The sequence below is a fragment of the Phaseolus vulgaris genome, chromosome 2 (genome assembly GCF_051622355.1).
Source record: "Phaseolus vulgaris cultivar YP4 chromosome 2, ASM5162235v1, whole genome shotgun sequence".
In the NCBI taxonomy this organism is placed as follows: Eukaryota; Viridiplantae; Streptophyta; class Magnoliopsida; order Fabales; family Fabaceae; genus Phaseolus; species Phaseolus vulgaris.
Genome location: NC_143499.1, coordinates 40,492,749 through 40,509,385, shown reverse-complemented (window position 1 = coordinate 40,509,385; position 16,637 = coordinate 40,492,749). Strand labels below are relative to the sequence as shown.

Sequence of the window (16,637 nt, the reverse complement as noted above, 5' to 3'; positions counted from 1 at the left end):
ATGTGTAATTCTGTCAGAAAGTAGTATTCTTCTTTGTTACTATCTGTAGTCGTATATATAAATCAAAACAATAATCCGATTCAGGCAGGTTTAAATTCTATCACCAATAATCTAAACAAGAACACGAGCCTTCTCTAAAATGATGGAAACGAATCTTATCCCGAACAATTATCTCTCTACTGGTTACCACAGAGATGAACTTAATTGCTGAATGACAATCTTCACAAATCCGAAGGTTCTTCATAACCCTTAGTGTCACTCCATGACCAGTTTTCATCAGCCCAAAGGCCACTGCAAGCTTCTCACTGTGGTATCTGAGGGCATACTCCATTTCTTCTTCCTCCAACTCGTGCATCGCCAACTCAAGTACAGGTGCATAGCCTGCATCCTTGCACTTCCACATCAACTCATCCAAATAACAATAAATTTTATCGGTCTCAGGGTGGGACTTATCACCCATGCTAAAAAGATAACTCCTGTTATCTACGTCTATGGTGCTATAACCCACTTGCTTCTTAAGGCCTCTTCGTATCATCACTTTCCTAACCGATTCCACTCTATCCATCCTCCCAGCCAACGCATACATGTTAGACAGCAACACATAATGGCCAGGATTCTCTGGCTCTGCATTTATGAGATGCTCAGCAGCCTCCACCCCAATATCAAAATTCTTATGCATCTTGCACGCTCCAAGCATCGCCGTCCACACTGCGGGAACAAGCTCCTCAGGTCGAAGTCCTTTAACATACTTGTATGCTTCATTGAGCAACCCACCTCTTCCAAACATATCAACCATACAGACATGGTGCTCCACGCTGGGCACCACACCATACTCTTGCTTCATGTTTGCAAACACTACTCGCCCTTCATCTATTAACCCTGCATGCGCACATGCAGATAACACAACAACAAAAGTAACACTATTAGGTACCACACCACGTGCCTTCATTCGACGAAAAACCTCCATTGCCTCAACACCGTAACCATGCATCCCGTACCCGGATATCATAGCTGTCCACAAAACAACATTCCCCTCGTTCATCGAATCAAAAACCGCACGTGCTTTTCCCACATCACCGCACCGCGAAAACATGTTCACCAACGAGGTAGCAAGAAACACGTTCATTGTAATTCCACTCCCAACGATGCACTCATGCAGCCAACACCCCAAATGAAGCGACCCCAGTTGAGAGCAAGCGGATAACACCGTAACGAATGTCGCGGAATCAGGCTCGACCCCGGACTCACGCATCTTGTTAAAAACCTCAACAGCCTCACGGGCAAGCCCGTTCTGCTCGTACCCCGAAATCATGGAGTTCCAAGCAACGATACTTCTCTGAGGCATTTCGTCGAACACCTTTCGCGCAACACGAGGGTTGCGTGATTTCGCGTAGAACGTAACCAATGCTGCTTGGACAAAGGAATCTGAGACATACCCAGAAACGAAAACGTGGGACTGAACAAGCATACCGAGTCGGAGATCGGAGATATCGGCGCAGGCCTTGATGACGGAGGTGAAGGTGTAGGTGGAAGGGGCAATGCGAGAGTGGAGCATGCGACGGTAGAAGTGTATGGTGTCGTGAGAAAAACCGAATTTTGAAGAGGCTTTCACGAGGGAATTGAAGAGGAAAGCATCTGGGTCGGAAACCGAGCGGAAGAGGCGGCGAGTGTAGGCGATGGAACCCGCGGCGCACGATAGCGTGAGGAGCTTGGTCAGCAGAGCGCGGCTCCGGTGACAGCCCGTCACCACAAGGTGAGCGTGCGCTTGTTGGAGGCGTTTCAGATCCCGGCCTGCACGTACCACTGCTTCGTATTCTGCAGTTTTTCTTCCCCCTTCTTTTCCCTCCATCAACTACCTTAATTTAGGTTAACCAATGATTTCAAATTCCAGAAGAAAAGTCTTACAGTTAGAATTTCAAGTTCAATTTAATTGAATATTAAAAAATGTTTTACTTTGTGAATGCTTAATCTTGGTTTGATCCTAAGGATCTCTCCTCTTAACATGTATTTTCTCTTTATAAAGTTGGAATCAATGACTGAACTAAATTGGTTTCTCTAAGAGGAAACAAAACCCATTGTTTGTGTGATAAATGAAAGTGTGGACTTGAATTTTAATTAAAATATGATAAAAGCAAATAATCTGGTTGGTGATTAACATAATCTATGATTAGTAAAATTAAGAAGGCAAGTAACATGAATCAGTGCATTGATATTGATTTATCTATCTGTGAACTAATAAATCAGTACAAGGAGGGTAAAGGGACTAGAGCAAGAAAGATGCTAGATAGTAGAAAGAAACAAGAAAACAATTGAGTGGTGATGGATTCGTTTCTAGTTTTACAGGAAGAGGGTGTTTTGCACCGAGTAAATAGAGGAAAAAATTAGCAGGAAGTATATTATAGCTGCTGCGAAACCAGCAACAAGAGCTCCAGTCACATGGTCACAAAACTTGGGAACTTGTCCACAGATGGGTAACCAACCAGCATGAGTGTTGCCTTTCTTGCCCACATGAGCTATTGCCACTGCTGCTGACACACTTGAAGAGAGTAGCATTGCTATCACCTGTTCAAAACATGAATACCCAAAATGATGTGTGAGTTAAAGATTAGGACTCAAAGAGCTTCAATGACATGTTACACTGGTGGTTGCTGATATGTAAATATTACCACATCCAGGATCAGAACCAAACGCCTAAGTGAAGTTTGGGAACATGTGAAAAGGAGAATTATGCTGTATCCACATGCTATGGCTTCTGCTATCACAAAGAACCTACACATAGCAAATATTCAGAAAACACAAAGGAACTGAGTCAATGGAAGTAAATTTAAAGTGCTTGTCATGACTACAGATAACCCACTATGGTCAGGTTAATAGTAGAAAATTTGGATACTCATGTTTGCACAAGTTTGTAGATTCAAACTTTGTTCTTGTTTTTGCATAAAAAATTGAGATTTTGACATGTTCTCTACAGAAAAAGGAAGGGGGGCTCACTTGAATGTTTGGTCGTTGCTATATTTGACACTGAAGGTTAGGTTGAGGACCTGAGTAGACTCATGGCTTGTCACCATTACGATCACTGCTGCTATTGTTGCTCCAATGGCAAGGAACCTTAGGAAAAGTGTGAGGATTGTCTTGGTCTTAGCCATGGAGACACTCCCTTGAAATTGATTAATGAAGAGTTGATCACAAGAAAAATTATGCTTTCAAAAGGTGAACATAATATGCAGTTCATAACACATTATATATAATAAATGTGTGTGTTTACTGGCTGGAGAGGAAAGTATTAGGTAGCCAATATATAATAAATGTGTGTGTGTTTACTGGCTGGAGAAGAAAGTATTAGGTAGCCAATATATGGTAGGATGATTTAGTGTTTGTAAATTTGCAGCAAAATTTAAAACCAATTGTTCACCTAAGACATGCATTCAAACCAAGTTGATTATGACAGCTTCCACATTTGTGAGCCTGACAAATAACTAGCTCACTTCGAACCTTTAAGTCCAAAACCAATTCCATTGTGTTGCATTGCTATTCTAACTACCAAACGGATTGGATAAAGAATCAATTTTTTAAGTAACAGCAAGATAATAAACAAACGAGTAATAATATAGAGAACATTTATTTTTATTAAACACTATAACAACATTTGCCCATACAATTTTATTTATTATTTAGTGATTAGTGAAAAGGATGTAGATAAGTATTAAAATAATAAATTAAATATATTTTCCGTTCTTTCTATTATAACGTAAAATTGATTTTTTTCCTGATTCTATACATCAACAATGATTTAATATTTAATATGAAATATTTTAAAATCTTAATTCTATAAATTCGTTTTTATGTAAAAAATATTTATTTTAATAGTTTATTTACTACAAGAAATTTAAAGTTTGTATTAAGGATGAGAAAATATATTTAACCAGAATGTTTTGAGTATACATTATTATTTTTGTAAATAATTTATTAAAACATGCATATTTACTAATTTAGCATTTAGTTTAAAATATATTGAGAATTGAAACTTGCCAAAATTAAACAATATGAGTCTTATGAAAAAACAAATATACATCTCATACAATGGATTAAGAATTTTGTGCATTTTTAACATAAAATATTTGACGGGGACTCGAAAACGGGAAGTTGGAACACTTACCTACCTATTGAATTTCGACGTTGTTTCCTATGACCGTACACCCATTTTTATTACTTCTTTTTCAATCCATGTTTTAGTATTGTTTTTATTTCCCAACATTAATAAATACTAAAATCAGAATTGTAGTTTCATTATCAAAATTATATATTTACTACATGCAACTGTTTAATTATCTAAATTAAATTACTTTGAGATATCAAATTTTGACTTCTTGGATTTCAATTTTACTTAGGAAATTAAGTTGATTTTCACTCAATTAGAGTTAATAAAATAATTTAGAGTAGTTTTCAAGTTAGATGATTTTTTTATGATAAATTTTATTTGTAGTTGAATTTTAAAAAGAGAAACAGCGTCAAACATGTTACCATAACTTACAATATTCAACGAAAATTGGAAAATTTTGGATGTTTCAACTGAAACCAACCACAAATTATATCGCAAAAAATTGAAAAAAAAATGTTTAAAGGGTGAAATTTAAACACAATAATTTTATTAGGTGAATTTTAGTCTAAATATAACTATATTTTATTTTCATTGAATATTTCTTAAGTTATATTTATTAATAGTTAACATTTGAAAACCTCTAAGATGGGATGTTTAAATAGTATGTACCAAATCATAGATTTTAATCATGTTGTCGTTACTGTAAACTAATTCTAAATATGTCTTTAAGTATCTAAAAATATGAAAAAGGGTAATATTATTAAATAAATGGCTTTATATTGTGAAATAAAAAGTTGATTTTAACATTGTATATCTTAATTATAATTTAATCACTCCTTGTATGCTTTGTTTTATAAAGTTACATTTTTTTTTACACTTTAATGAATAAAATAAGATATTGTTATCAATATAATAATTTTTATGCATTTCACTAAAATATTTTATATACAGTTTTTTTTCTAATTAACCTCTTTGTAATGTATTTATATTATTTCAAAACGCATATATATATATATACATCTTTATTGAATAAAACTATTAATAAATGTAATCTAAAATATATTAATAGTAGGGTTAAATATGTTTTTATTATGAAAAATTGTAATTCGTCTCTTCCTAAAAGTGTAGTGTTATTGAATCTTTGCATTTTGTAAATTGATATAACACTCTTCTTTAGTTGGCATCTCCACCTTTAGAGGTTTCACCTTCTTGAGTTGTATTTCCATATTGTTTGGTTTGTGCTTCTTCAGCTAATATCTCCATAAGTTTGTCCTTCTTCTTCACACTGTAACTTCACCTTGATTTCTTTTTCTTCTTCTTCTTGTTTTTCTTTTTCTTCTCAGTTTTCTAAATGAAAGGTTCACATGAATGTTCCAAAAGTTATTAGGTTAAGCTTGTGTAATGAAATCTCAGTGTTATCCATTTTTATCTATACGGAAGAGTTGTGAATCAAAATCTCCATAAACAACATCATCTTCAAGTTCACATTCAAGACCAAAATTGTAAGAAAAGATTGTTGCTTCTAGAAGCAAGCACCTTGAAAAATAAAAGAAAAATGTCTTGACAATGTAGAAATTGAGGACTAATAAAATCTAACTACTTACATGTATTGCACTTCATCCTCACATTTTTTTGGTAAGTTTAGAACAGGTTACATGTTCATCAACTTTCCTCCTCCTTAAACTGAATTAAAATATACCAATATTGAATGAGAAAATTTTGATTAACATTAACTAATAAATAAGTTGAAGATACATTTTAATTAACTTTGATTGAAAAATCATCCTAAATGATATTTATTGATAATCTCGTTCAAGATAACATCAAAATCGTATTTGATATCAGTAGAAAATTATTTTATGCTTGATATTTTTATTTTTTTACTAATATATGCTTAAAAACAACACTCACTTATATTAAAAAAACCTTAATGATGATAATAAAAAAAATGGCGATTGATTTTAATTTCTAATAATTTTAACATCAGAAGAAAAAAAATAATGTTAAGCCATTGGCACTCTCGAACTCAACCTAATAATATTCTTACTAAATTCGAACTTGAGGTATTAAAAAAAATACACATATTGAAAAAAATTATATAAATATTTTCAAAATTTAATTCTCTAATTTAAATAGTAACATAAAGTTCATAAATTTTTAATTATTTTAAAATTTTCATACTAAATAAATTATTTTTATAAGACATTTCAAATTTGTCTAAAATATTTTTGTTTTCAAAAATAATCTATATAGCACAAACACAAATAGTGATATAACACGGACACGTATAATTTCTAAAATGTAAGACACGAGATATGAATCTATATATTATATAATTATGAATTATATAAATTGATAATAAAGATGTATGTGCACAAGTATGTTTTAGATTTTGATTTTTTTTATCATGACTAATTCAAAAATTTATTCATTATTTTTATAACTATAATAAAAATTTATACAATAAATTTAAGTCTTTAAAAAATTAATATATTTTTTTATTTTGAATTAGATATCCTAAAAGTATCCATATTCATTATGTTTCTCCTACCTCATTCATAGAAAATACTCTCTAAAATATCTTTCCTTCATCCACTTTATTAATTTAATATTTTCCGTAATAATGAGAAAAAGAATCTTTATAAATTCTACACTAAATTATTAAAAATATGATATGAGTGGTAGAAGAAAAGGAAATACAAAGATGAATATAGCAAATAAGGAAGTGAAAGATACTCGTCAATAAAAGCGGATACTTGTTGAACTACGCAGCGCAGCGAGGAAGATGCAAAGTCAACAAACAGAGAAAGAAGAAGAGGATGAAGGCCCACCACCCGGGTGGCAACCAATTTCCACTCATCCGCCGCCACCGCCGCAACTGCAACCGCAACCGCCGCCGCCGCAACGTCCATGTGGTCAGTTCCTACTTTTCTTTTCAAAACCCTCTACTATTTGCTTTGCTTTCATTTGTTTTTTTTTCTGCAAATTTCTCAGCTTGTAAAATTGTTCACGCGTTTTGAATCAGCAACTGCACAATTAAGTTGATTACATGTCTTTGTATTCTGAACTACTGAACTTTAAAACGCGCAATTCATTCTGTTTTTGGGAATGTGTTTCATTTTTTATCAAGATAGTGAGCCTCGAGTGTTGTTGAGTTAGGGTTTACTCTTTAATAGCTTCGAGTTTCAGGTTAGTTTGATTCTTAGTAGATGGTTTTTGAATGAGGAAGAATAGATGTAGAAAGGGGTTTCAATGCAATATTGCAAAACTTGTTGTTTGAAGTCTGTGAAAGGGTTAAAGGAAGTGGTTATTTGTTGGTGAATTGTATTTGTGATACCCCTGAAAGAGTCCTTGTTTTTCTTTTTTTGATAACCATTGCATGAAATTGGTTATTAACTTGATCACTCTGACTGGCAAGCTGTGTGAACAGGTTGGGTTCAGATGGTTTGCGGTTCTTGTCATCGCCTGCTTTCATATCCACGAGGTGCCAAACATGTTAAATGTTCATGCTGTGAGACTGTCAACATTGTATTAGAAGGTTGTTCATCTTTCTCATTGGCATTGCTACCATTCACAGAAGCATACCTCTGCTCGAAATCTCAATTTTGTATTTCATGTTCGATTATGCTTTTGATTGATTATGGTTACTTTTGGGTTAACAGTTTAATTAATTGTTTGTTCCACAAAATCTTATCACATGAGAATGAGATGAAAGCTTGTTTCACAAGTACTTGATTCAGCAACCTTATTTATTAGTAAGCTTCAGTGTGATGTTTATTAAAATCAGTTAAAGAGCTTATCGGAGAGTAATAAATAATTTCACAATCTTAACCAAATACCTTCAACTTTCTAATTACGTGCTTATATGATAAGATAAACCCAACTAAGTTTGGGAAAAGCTCTGTTTAACAAACACTTCCATTAGCAATTTTATGCTTGATCCAACACCCATTATATGTAATGTTGTGCTCTAAGCTTGTTAAATAATATTTTCTATTTGTTAAAATTTAATATATTTTTCTTCAAAAAAAATTGTGGTCTTTTATAGAAGGGTTGTCGCCCAATGCCAGTGACTGATCACATTTGGATTTGATGACGGTATCATGATCCAAGCTTTTAACTAGAGCTTTTGGTATGGTTGTATTGTACTACGGTAAATCTTCATGAATGACAGTATGTACTGACATCAAATCTTCCATATGTTGATGTTTTCATTTCTCAAATTCTTTTCTTGAGTTTTGTTCTAGTTCCTTCTTGATCCTTTTGTATTCTCTCTTTTACATAAATTTCTTTTATCCGCTGCAAATTATAGGTGGGACTAGAGGTGCCTCACAATGATGCTAATAAACATATCAAGCTTTTATTTAAAAGAAATCCTTCATAAGTTGATGTTTTCACTTTTCAGTTTTCACTTATCAAATCAAACTGTATTATTTTTCTTGAAGTTGACTTACTTCCTTGTAAATTATGGCATATGGCATTGTCTTACTTTTTTGTGTGGTTAATATATTTAAATCAATATCCTATTCCTCACAGCTGATCAGGTTGGGCAAGTTGAGTGTGGCAGTTGTGCAGTATTGCTAATGTACCCATATGGTGCTTCACAAGTTAGATGTTCCTCATGCCAGTTTGTGACAGAAATTGGGGTACGTTAACTGTTATGTATTTAGTATTTTATCTGAAAAATATAGTCTTCTTTTTGAGACAATGTTTGGTTTACCAGACAGACATCTCATGAATTAATAGAGTAATTGAAAGTTCTGTAAAAAGAAATTTCCCTTTAACTTTTTTAAACATTTTAATGAAATTTAGAATATACAAAGACTATAGTATCTTCGTATTGTGGTTGACATAATGGATGAGTACAACTTCTATTTGAATTGTTGTTGGTGATTGATACATTTAGAAATGAGAAAATGTTAACGTAGAGGGCATGCTAGTGACTGAAAAACTAGAGGGATGCTAGTGACTGAAACCTAGAGGGCATGCTAGTGACTGAAAAACCTAGCCTTTTCTATGTCAATGTAGTGGGATTTACTCTAAATAGAACTACTCATTTGAAACCTTCAGGGGCTAATTAGTGGATAAGATATGATAACATATGATAGCTTGTGAGAGTTGGGAAAATTTAGATACAATACCATCCTAATACACACTTATATGCATACCATATAACTCATAGGATTGTATTGTGGTATCTTATCATATATTGAAGTGGAATAGAGAGTGGCGGGAATTTCTTGCTTCTTGCTCTACTTTCATTGTATACTACTCTTCTGTAAACAATACATTGTTGATTGCTCCTCTTAATGACAGTTTAATTCAACTCTTACTTTGTTTGGGGGAAATAAGAATTCTAAATATATACAATTATTAGGCTGATTCTTTTAATCCATATAAAGAAAACAACAACAATAATTATTAGGCTGCTCAAGAATGCACCACTTTGCTTCGAAGAACTGGTGGCAGGATGTGGAAAATTGGTAAAAATATTTGCAAGTTGAAGCCACAAGTTGACACGAGGAAGAGAGATAACATGATTATAAAGAGCTTCATGAATAGAGTGACAATCCTCCTCAATATATGCTCATTGTACCCATGAAAAATCAAATTAGTGGCAAGTTGTTGAACTAATGTTTTCAGCATGGAGAGGTGTGACATTGCTTTGAGGAATTCCAAGTTCAGCCAACAAACCTAAATCCAAATAATCCCAAAACAAGTTGTTGACGTAGCTCAATATTTAAACTCAAGTGGATGACTTGGATGCCTGGACTTGCTTTTCACTCTTACAAGAAATCAAACTAGGAAAGAAACATGCACCAACTACATGCAAACCTCATAGTATCTAGATGGATTGTCGAATCCACAACACTATAGGTAATCAGAGTAAGAGACAAACTAGCAAGAAAAAATAAATCCCATTGAGAAGTTCCTTTCAAAAGTAACAAATAGTGTGACCAATAGTAACCTGTTGCAAGTGACATTAATTGCCCCAAGGAGAGGCAAGGTTGACAAAGTCACAATTGAATTGTAGCGCTTGGGCTACTACACTCTTAAGTAAAAGGAATTGCATCTTGACTATTAGTTATAACTTTTAACCTTGTGGTCAATGCTCCCAACAATTGGTATTAGGATCAAGAGTTTGATTAACAATTGTTATTAGGATCAAGAGTTCAATTCCTAGCGGTCCAATTGCTAAAGAGGAGATTATTGCTTGTGATATCAATTGTCCTGTGATGGAGGTTAGGTGGACCAAGTCACTATCAAACCATGACGCTAGGACTGCTACGTTTTTAACTAGAAAGAGTTGTGTTGTGACTAGTGTTATAACTTTTGGCCCAATCGTAAGTGCTCAATCCAATAATTGGTATTAGAGGGAAGATCACGAGTTCAATCCTCAGCGGGGTAATTGCTGAGGAAGAGATTATTATAAGTGACATCAATCATTATGTGATGGAAGGCAAGTGGATCAAGTCACAATTGAACCATGATGCTTGGGGTGCTCTCTTCTTAAATAAAAAGAGTTGTGCCTTGACTATTGGTTATAAATTTTGGCTTGGTAGTAAATGCCCAATCCAACACAACCAAGTGAAAATGATATGGAGTGCACACAAATAGTTAAGACTACACCACTCCAATTGGTGATACTTCAAAGGATCAAGTAAAAGATCACCCTCACTATGATATTTGACATTAACCTCGAGGAGTATCCAGTGAGACAATAGATTGAAGGGCAACCATAGAAATTAAATCTATATTGATGATGATTAGAAGATACCCTTGGAGTGAGAGTGGACCTCAAGACCTTAGAAGTAATGAAGACAACCAATTTTCTTCATTTTGAAAGGAAGCTCGAAGCAATTATTTAAGTCTTTACTCGTAAATTCGTAATGACAATGTCATTCACATAGCTAAGAAGGAAAAAATGTCAACAATTTTGTGATGAAGAAATAAAGAGGTGTCATACTGGGTAAAAGAGAATTCAACTAAAACAATTTCTCAAACTCTGTCATAGGAGCTTTTCTCAAACCATATAAGGAGCGATTTAATTTATGCGCTATGGCAAAAGAGGATAACAAACCTGAAGGAGTCACATGAATTTCTTCTCTTGGGTCGTCATGAAAGAAGACATTCTTCACATCTATTTGATGAAGAGACCATCCTCTAGAAGCTGCAATACAAAGGATTGTTCTAATAGTAATCATTTTAGCAATTGGGGCAAATAATTAATCTAGTCAACATTCCAAATTCTTACCAAGAGCAACTTGGTGAGCCTTGAAACGACTAAGAAAGCCATTTGAATGCAACTTCACAGAGTACACCCATTTGCAACCAATGGATTTAATAGTAGGAAAACTTGAAGTGCTTGCAACCCCTTTTGCATTGCTTGTATCCATCATGAGTCTTTAGTTGTCTCTCAGTAACGTCTAAGAATAGATGTCAAATAGTGTGGCAAGGGAAGTAGTTTCAAACTCATACCTTTTCGATGGATGAGATGTGTGGTAGGATCTGCATGGTGCTATTGGCGATCAAATGATGGTAGTGCAGCTGAATGTTGACATGCTGCCAAATCGAGAACACCGAAATTGTGTACTATTGGTGCACACCCGAGTGAAGAATGGCCTATTGCTTGATGTATAAGAGTATGGGCTACATGAAGAAGGAATCTCTGATACAATATTAAAAATTGACTTTTTTTCATTGTATACTCTTTTGTAATAATATATTTTCAATTACAGCTCTTGTCAATTTAAACTAATGCCTAATTTGTACGAACTAAAATAGGAATCTAACTATATACAATTATTAGGCTGATTATATTACCATGTAAAAGGAAACAATAATTATAACGGATTCTTGACTAACAAAAGATATGGCCAATGTGATCTTTATGACATAGATAATCTTCATCTTTCAAACTAGTTTTATGGGATTGAGTTAGACTATAAATCCAAGTTTTAAGCTAGTTTTAGAGTATACCCTAAATACATTATAAGGGCCACCTATATTTGTCTATGCTCTATATCTTAAAGGTTTTCATTGGGTCGGATAACCCGATAACTCAATCCAATTCAAATAGATTAGGTTGGATTTTGTTTGTGTTGGGTCAATCCAACTCTCGTGCCTAACATAGATAGCCTAACCATTTTCTCTTCTTGCCTACCCTAACCTTCACTGTCAACGCTATTTTGTCTCTGTTCTCTCACACTGAAACTCGCAATGGTGTGTCATGACCTCTACTTTGGCAGTGCAATTGTGCCCCTCATTATCTCCCTCACTCAATCTCGGGTGATTTTCTCATTGAAACTTTGAGTGAAGGTACCTCTTTTTGCACATGTGCTATTTTTATATTACATCATAGGCAAGTCCCAAGTATACAAAATTTTGACAACAAAATCAGTAATTCAGAGGTTTTATATGTTTCCAGTTGCCAAATGCATTTCATGTTTTTTAATCATATAAAGGCTCCTCATTTTCTAGTGAAGAAATTTTAACACGATCTCTCCCCCTTCCTTTAATAGTAATTGTCTTAACATTGCAGGTCCATTCATTAGGAGAAACGCCATTGATATCCCTCTCCTACAAGACCCTACCCATGTACATCTTTGCTTTACAAAAGGCACCAGTCAAGTCATTATACACAACAACATTGACCTTAGTTTAACTTGCAAATCTGACCTTTTTAATATAAGTTGATTTTTGATTTGAATATGTAGAATTTATAAAGTATTGCAGCATATTCTTCCTATTAGGGAGTCGTGAGAGTTCAATGAAAAATACGCAATAGATAGTGTGTGCATCAGAACTACTTGGGGTTGCTCTTGTTTCTGTGGTGAATGACAATTTTGTTATTTATTATTTCAAAAATTTGACTAATTGATTCAATTCAATCTAATTCGGTGAAGGGTGGGTTGGATTGGGTCTAACATATAAAGACTGTTTCTTCCTGCACCTCCATATCTTCTTCTGACACCTCCATACACAACATGAAAATACATTTTTATCCTTCTTGTGCCACCTCCATAGAATAACTTCCGGATTATGTAATCCGGAAACGCATTTGAAAAAAGACTTCCGGATTACATAATCCGGAAGTTAAAAAAGACTTCCGGATTATGTAATCCGAAAAGTAATCATGCATTTGAACAAAAAATTCTGGATTATATAATCCGGAAGCTAATTACAAATTTGAAAAATGACTTCTGGATTATGTAATCCGGAATATTACAGAAGGACATTTTTGGAAATACGAAAATTTATGGAGGTGAGAGAAGAAGGTATAGAGGTGCAGGAAGAAGCAGCCACATATAAAATGTTAAACCCAATGCAAAAAAATTGGGTTGGGCTATTGATTTACCCAAATCTGACCAAACCCAATCCAACCCATGTACACCCTACTATATGTTTATTCCTAGGCGGGAAAAGATGTTCTTATTGGGCAATTCACACCTTTGTCCATGGTTTAGATGGCTTCTTGGGTGAGTGAGTTTGTTATGATGGTAGAGATCGTGTAGGAGATTATGCTTTCAAACCGAAATAGATATTCATACTCAATTAGGCACCAAAACAAATTTGTCCGTAGCGATAAACAAACTACATGTACTCTGATTAATGACATAACCATTAACTAACCATACTTAATTAGGTATAAGTTAAAGAAGTGAAATTTGAACTAACATTAAGTTTGTCTTAGGCAACTAAGACTTAGGCAGACGGGGACCTGCACTTGCACATCTGATGGCCAAAGATAGTTATAACAAAAACAGCACCATAGCTTTTTGGCATGAACTACCGCATTTGCTCTAAAAGAAATTGCCAAATCCCATTAACAATAACATGCATAAGAGATAATTAGATATAGCCCCTTCAAATAGCAAGAGAAAAAATGAATTTTTCTTTCCTTTGCTTTAAATCCAGCAAGATGCAACGATTAAAGCAAACTTCTGAGTGAAATTTTATAGACATTGTTTCCGCTCCAATTTTCACTTTCTATTTTTGCTGGAAAAAAATACATAGTAATAAGGGCTTGACAGATCAAATGTCACGAGGGGGTTCAGAGATGGTTGCAAGTGAAACACAAAGAGGTAGCATAAGGATGAAGAAGAAGAAAAAACTGTTAAATTTTTATGTTAGTTTGTATCCCATTCCCCTCAACCAGATCGATTTTTTATTAAAGATTAGGAAAGTGTTAAGTGATAGAATAAGCCTATCTCATTAGCTCACAAAACTGTGGATTAAAACAGGATAAATAGTTTATCTTATCCTCTTTCTCGTATCAAAGTTAATGAGAACTATAAAGTTTTGCTTTTGTAAGGGGAATTTATTATCTTTCTTCGTTAGACCTGCCCATTTTGATTTTCAATTATAAGTCTACCTAAATGCTATTGAACTTGTAGCCTAATACAACTGAGTTTCATTTAAACAATAATTTCTCATGGATTTTGTGCAGGCACACAACAAGCGGCCTCCATGGTCTGTACAACAAAGGAAACCAATTCCTGCAAAATCTGGATGTTAGTGACCTGTCTATTTACCTATTGATCTATCTTCCTTGTATAACAAACAAATTAGTTATGATAATTTATGAATCAATCTCAAAATTGCTTTCTTACAAAGAGACACACCCATATGAAATTATTATTTTATATAAAATTTTGGAAGTAATTTTACTATAATTTTTTCATGAAGTTTTACTGGAGATTCTTCTATTCCCCTTCTTGGCCCCTCTATTTCATTTGTTCCCCTTGAATATCATTGTCATGTGCACTTGACTATTATGGGATGAATATTAATATCTTATAGTTGTTTTTTTTTCTTCATAATTGACTTTTAGACTGTTGATCATATATATATAATTTTGTATTAATATAAAAGTATTTAATGTCTTGGTTAGGTGTGTGTATATGTATATTAAAATTAACGAAATATATGTTTTTTAAAATATAATAAAATATGATTAATTTGTTATTGTTGTTCAATTCTAATAAAATTTAACATAAATAATTGTGATTATACATAATTATAATTTAATAATTTGATCCACAAAATTTTTATTTTATATAAAGTTATTGACACTAATGTTCGATGAAAAAGTTGTAATTTTTATTAAATGTTACACCATTTCCTATTTTTCAATTGAAACTCCATCTTTTGATTGACTGTTTATTAATCTCCATAACTTATGATTGAATTTTTTAAAATCTGACTACTGAGATGGAAGGTTTAAACGCATAAATTACATTTTTTATATATATATATATAATCTTAATCTAATATTGTTTGACGGCTAATTTATATAAATTATTTTTCATTATATCTTTTCAATCTTAACAGGATTTGGCATTAACAGTTATAATGATACATTGATGAAACATTTGATAAAAGTTATATTATTGTAGTTTGACATAAAAAAAAATAATCAAGAGTTATTTTCTATCCTTGTTCTTTATTTCTTCCAGATGAATTTAATCTCACTATATACATGTGTATGTGAGTTTCTTTAATTGGATATTTGTAAAATTTGTCCTAATTTGTAATATACAAGTAATTTAAGACTGTTCTTATAAATAGAAGTAGCTGCAAGATATGGGCACTGCCTACTCAAGCATGGTAGTTTTTCTTTTTTAGTTGCACTAAAATCCAAATCTCTTTTTTTTTTTTGGGAAAATAAGAAGTGGACACCATAAGGATAATGCACTTTTTAAATGTGTTGCCAACTCATTCATTTTTTTCCTGAGAAAGTCCGTTTTTGTTTATTATGTATCTTCTCATTAATGGTAATGTCACTATTGATTATATGTGCTGCTAATAAACTCAACTCATATTATTAGTGGATTGAATTTCTTACAATTTGTTCATTCGTTAATCCAGGAAAAACATTTAGCTGTTACAATTTGATGTAGAAATATAATGTTAATATTTTGAAATGATTTTCTCAGTCGATTATGTTCTACCTCAATTCTTCTAACAATAAGAATTAATTTTCGCCTCATTCCAAATGTTCTTATAGGTATTATTTGTCAGGTTGTGTTTCCCACTTCAATATGTTAAAAAAAATCACAAGAAAAGAATATTATATAAAGAAGTGTTTTGTATTGATTATGTACACTCACTAATTCACACACCTATACACTCATCATCTTGTACAGAAACACAATTTACAAAAACATAATCACCCTATAACTCTAACAAGCAAGATTTACAAGCTATAATTTTTTGAACAAATTACGACATACTTGAAATGAATTATACGAATGGGTAAATCATGTTTTGTCATAGTAGTATTGAAATAGTAGTACTGAAAAAAAAGTCACATTTCTTTTTAGCACGAACTTTTAACACGTCTCTTTTTTTGAGTTCGTGAAAATGAAATATAAGACATAATTAATTTCAAAATATGTGTTTTCTAATAATTTTGGTAAAAAAAATACACTAAAATGGTAATTTTTGTCTCTAAAAGAGAGTTAACTACAACACTTATTTTAATTATCTATGAAGAGTGCTAGGGATGGAGAAAAAGCGATTTGCTGGTATCTTT

General features: G+C 33.0%; 3 protein-coding genes across 4 annotated transcripts; 1 reads left to right on the top strand and 2 right to left on the bottom strand.

Moving 5' to 3' along the window:
• Nucleotides 1-8: 8 nt before the first annotated feature.
• On the bottom strand, nucleotides 9-2,163 carry LOC137812039 (Pentatricopeptide repeat (PPR) superfamily protein). Its single transcript, XM_068613916.2, has one exon. It carries the CDS (start codon nucleotides 1,847-1,849, stop codon nucleotides 101-103), a length of 1,749 nt encoding a protein of 582 aa, XP_068470017.1. The 5' UTR covers nucleotides 1,850-2,163; the 3' UTR covers nucleotides 9-100.
• Nucleotides 2,164-2,189: 26 nt separating this feature from the next.
• Nucleotides 2,190-3,264, bottom strand: LOC137812040 (CASP-like protein 1C3). Its single transcript, XM_068613917.2, has 3 exons — nucleotides 2,992-3,264; nucleotides 2,667-2,769; nucleotides 2,190-2,562 (listed from the first exon to the last, which is right to left on the bottom strand). The coding sequence occupies exons 1-3, from the start codon at nucleotides 3,144-3,146 to the stop codon at nucleotides 2,338-2,340; spliced, it is 483 nt and encodes a 160-aa protein (XP_068470018.2). The 5' UTR covers nucleotides 3,147-3,264; the 3' UTR covers nucleotides 2,190-2,337.
• Nucleotides 3,265-6,773: 3,509 nt separating this feature from the next.
• On the top strand, nucleotides 6,774-14,787 carry LOL2 (lsd one like 2). Of its 2 annotated transcripts, none has more exons than XM_068613915.2 (4): nucleotides 6,774-7,014; nucleotides 7,530-7,637; nucleotides 8,636-8,745; nucleotides 14,550-14,787. In XM_068613915.2, the coding sequence occupies exons 1-4, from the start codon at nucleotides 6,885-6,887 to the stop codon at nucleotides 14,616-14,618; spliced, it is 417 nt and encodes a 138-aa protein (XP_068470016.1). In that variant the 5' UTR covers nucleotides 6,774-6,884; the 3' UTR covers nucleotides 14,619-14,787. The 2 variants fall into 2 exon arrangements, with proteins under 2 accessions (XP_068470016.1, XP_068470015.1); XM_068613914.2 differs by lacking the exon at nucleotides 14,550-14,787 and adding an exon at nucleotides 12,642-12,922 and having other exon boundaries at nucleotides 6,776-7,014.
• Nucleotides 14,788-16,637: the final 1,850 nt, after the last annotated feature.

Bases quoted from the DNA above. Each gene is read 5' to 3' on its own strand.
- LOC137812039 (XM_068613916.2), bottom strand. From the start codon at position 1,849: ATGGAGGGAAAAGAAGGGGGAAGAAAAACTGCAGAATACGAAGCAGTG.
- LOL2 (XM_068613914.2), top strand. From the start codon at position 6,885: ATGCAAAGTCAACAAACAGAGAAAGAAGAAGAGGATGAAGGCCCACCA. The intron at 7,015-7,529 runs GTCAGTTCCTAC...CTGTGTGAACAG, and splicing joins GCCGCCGCAACGTCCATGTG to GTTGGGTTCAGATGGTTTGC. The intron at 8,746-12,641 runs GTACGTTAACTG...TTAACATTGCAG, and splicing joins AGTTTGTGACAGAAATTGGG to GTCCATTCATTAGGAGAAAC.
- LOC137812040 (XM_068613917.2), bottom strand. From the start codon at position 3,146: ATGGCTAAGACCAAGACAATCCTCACACTTTTCCTAAGGTTCCTTGCC. The intron at 2,770-2,991 runs GTGAGCCCCCCT...TGCTATGTGTAG, and splicing joins AGCAACGACCAAACATTCAA to GTTCTTTGTGATAGCAGAAG. The intron at 2,563-2,666 runs GTAATATTTACA...TGTTTTGAACAG, and splicing joins TGGTTCTGATCCTGGATGTG to GTGATAGCAATGCTACTCTC.